This window comes from Galeopterus variegatus, unplaced genomic scaffold (genome assembly GCF_000696425.1).
Source record: "Galeopterus variegatus unplaced genomic scaffold, G_variegatus-3.0.2 Scaffold1417, whole genome shotgun sequence".
Lineage (NCBI taxonomy): Eukaryota > Metazoa > Chordata > Mammalia > Dermoptera > Cynocephalidae > Galeopterus > Galeopterus variegatus.
The window spans coordinates 300,100-301,597 of NW_007727528.1; the positions used below are offsets into that span (position 1 = coordinate 300,100).

A 1,498-nucleotide genomic window follows, 5' to 3' on the forward strand; every position below is an offset into this window, starting at 1 on the left:
GGGGCGCCCGGGGAGCTCTGGGGGGTGGCGGCGGCGCGCGGGTCTGCGCGAGCAGAAGGCGTCTGCCCGGCGAGGGGCGTCCGTGCGCACCTGGGCGCGGCCCCCTCCCGGGCGAGAGTCCCCGTGCGCGGCCCGGTCTTCGGAAGTGGGCACGCGAGGCACAGTCGGGTCCCTCCGTCTGGAGGCGGGGTGGGGGCGTCCTGCTCTCTCCTGGGGTACCCACCGGGGTCCAGGCCAAGGGCAGACAAACCTTCCAGAGCACAGGCGCGATCCAAACACTTGCATCGCTCTCCTACCTCGCCCACTCACGCACGCACTCACGCATTTACTCGGGCACGTTCCAGACCCCTCAGATCTCTCCCTCTCGAATGGATGGATACCTGCTTGCCCAAAGGAGCCAGCTTGACCCTCTCCTACGCCCGCCCCACTGTGAACTTCAGGGTGCTTTCCCCTTCTCTCCGCAGCTCTAGAACCTGGCTCAGTGCCCAGCCATAGTGGCGGTGCAGCGCTCAGTAACTAAAAGGGGCTTGGCTGGGGCAGCGCACGAACTCCAAGTAGGCTGTAGCGGGCAGGGGGGATGTCTGTTCCAGGACCCCAGGGGGAAGTACTGGGGCGGGCTGGGGCTAGGGAAAATGTGGTTGCCTGGTTCAACAGAAGGCCAGGCTTGCAACTAGCTGAGTGTTGCCTTCTTTGCCCAAGAGCCTGCGTGATTCCCCCAGGTGCATGTGGGGGCTAGGGGATGTCTCACAGCAGAAGAGGCAGAGGTGCACGTGGACATGCAGAAACGCATGAACAGAGTAGAGTCATGCACGTGATCTGACCTGCACACACGCCCCACTAGTACACACAGAATTCACCCACATGCTTGTGACCACCACGTCCACATTAAGTGTTCCTGACAGGTCTGCTGCATTCGTTTGTTTTCCTCAATTAGCTCTCCAGGAGCTCGGGATGTGGCTGGGCTCGTCCTCACCAAAATGTACAGGGCATGGTGGGGGGTGTGGGTTGGAGCCCCCGTGTGGGCCGTCAGAGACAGGTACCCGACCTGGGGCCCAGGAGCCTGAGCGCCGAAAGCGAAGGGCAGCGGTCTGCACGCAGGTCGCACGCACAGACAGGTGTGCAGCTCCGCTCAGAAGTGACCAGGGCCCGAAGGGCGGCGTGGGAAGCCCCGCGCGTCCTGCTCGCACAGGCAGGTCTGCCCGGGGTTCGTCCGGAGGTGTAGCCTCGTGACGCCCGGCCACAAGGCGGCGTTGCAGCGTCTGCGCCCTCGCCCGCTGGACCCGCCACCTGGCCGCGACCGGAAGTCGTCAGCGGCGCGCCGGGGCTTCCGCCGGGGAGCCCGAGGCGGGCGGGGCCTTGTGCCGAGAGCGCTTTGCTTCCGGGGTGTGGGTGACGGGAGGCCGCGACTCCTTTGACAGCGGAGCCTCGTCCCCTGCCTTCCCGGCTTTGGCCGTAGTCGCAGCCATGAACAAGAAGAAGAAGCCGTTCCTGGGCATGC

General features: G+C 65.4%; 2 protein-coding genes across 2 annotated transcripts in view; one reads left to right on the forward strand and one right to left on the reverse strand.

Annotated features, from left to right (window-relative positions):
* Positions 1–1,496, reverse strand: part of SAMD10 (sterile alpha motif domain containing 10) — a 6,895-nt gene extending 5,399 nt beyond the window's left edge. The window contains exons 1-2 of the mRNA XM_008576880.1: positions 1,363–1,496; positions 1,041–1,287 (exon numbers count right to left, since the gene is read on the reverse strand). Coding sequence (XP_008575102.1) covers positions 1,041–1,287; positions 1,363–1,496 — 381 coding nt within the window. The remainder of the gene's footprint in view (positions 1–1,040; positions 1,288–1,362) is intronic.
* The window catches only part of PRPF6 (pre-mRNA processing factor 6), a 62,435-nt gene that overhangs the window by 8,755 nt on the left and 52,182 nt on the right, over positions 1–1,498 (forward strand). The gene's annotated exons all lie outside the window — the stretch shown is intronic.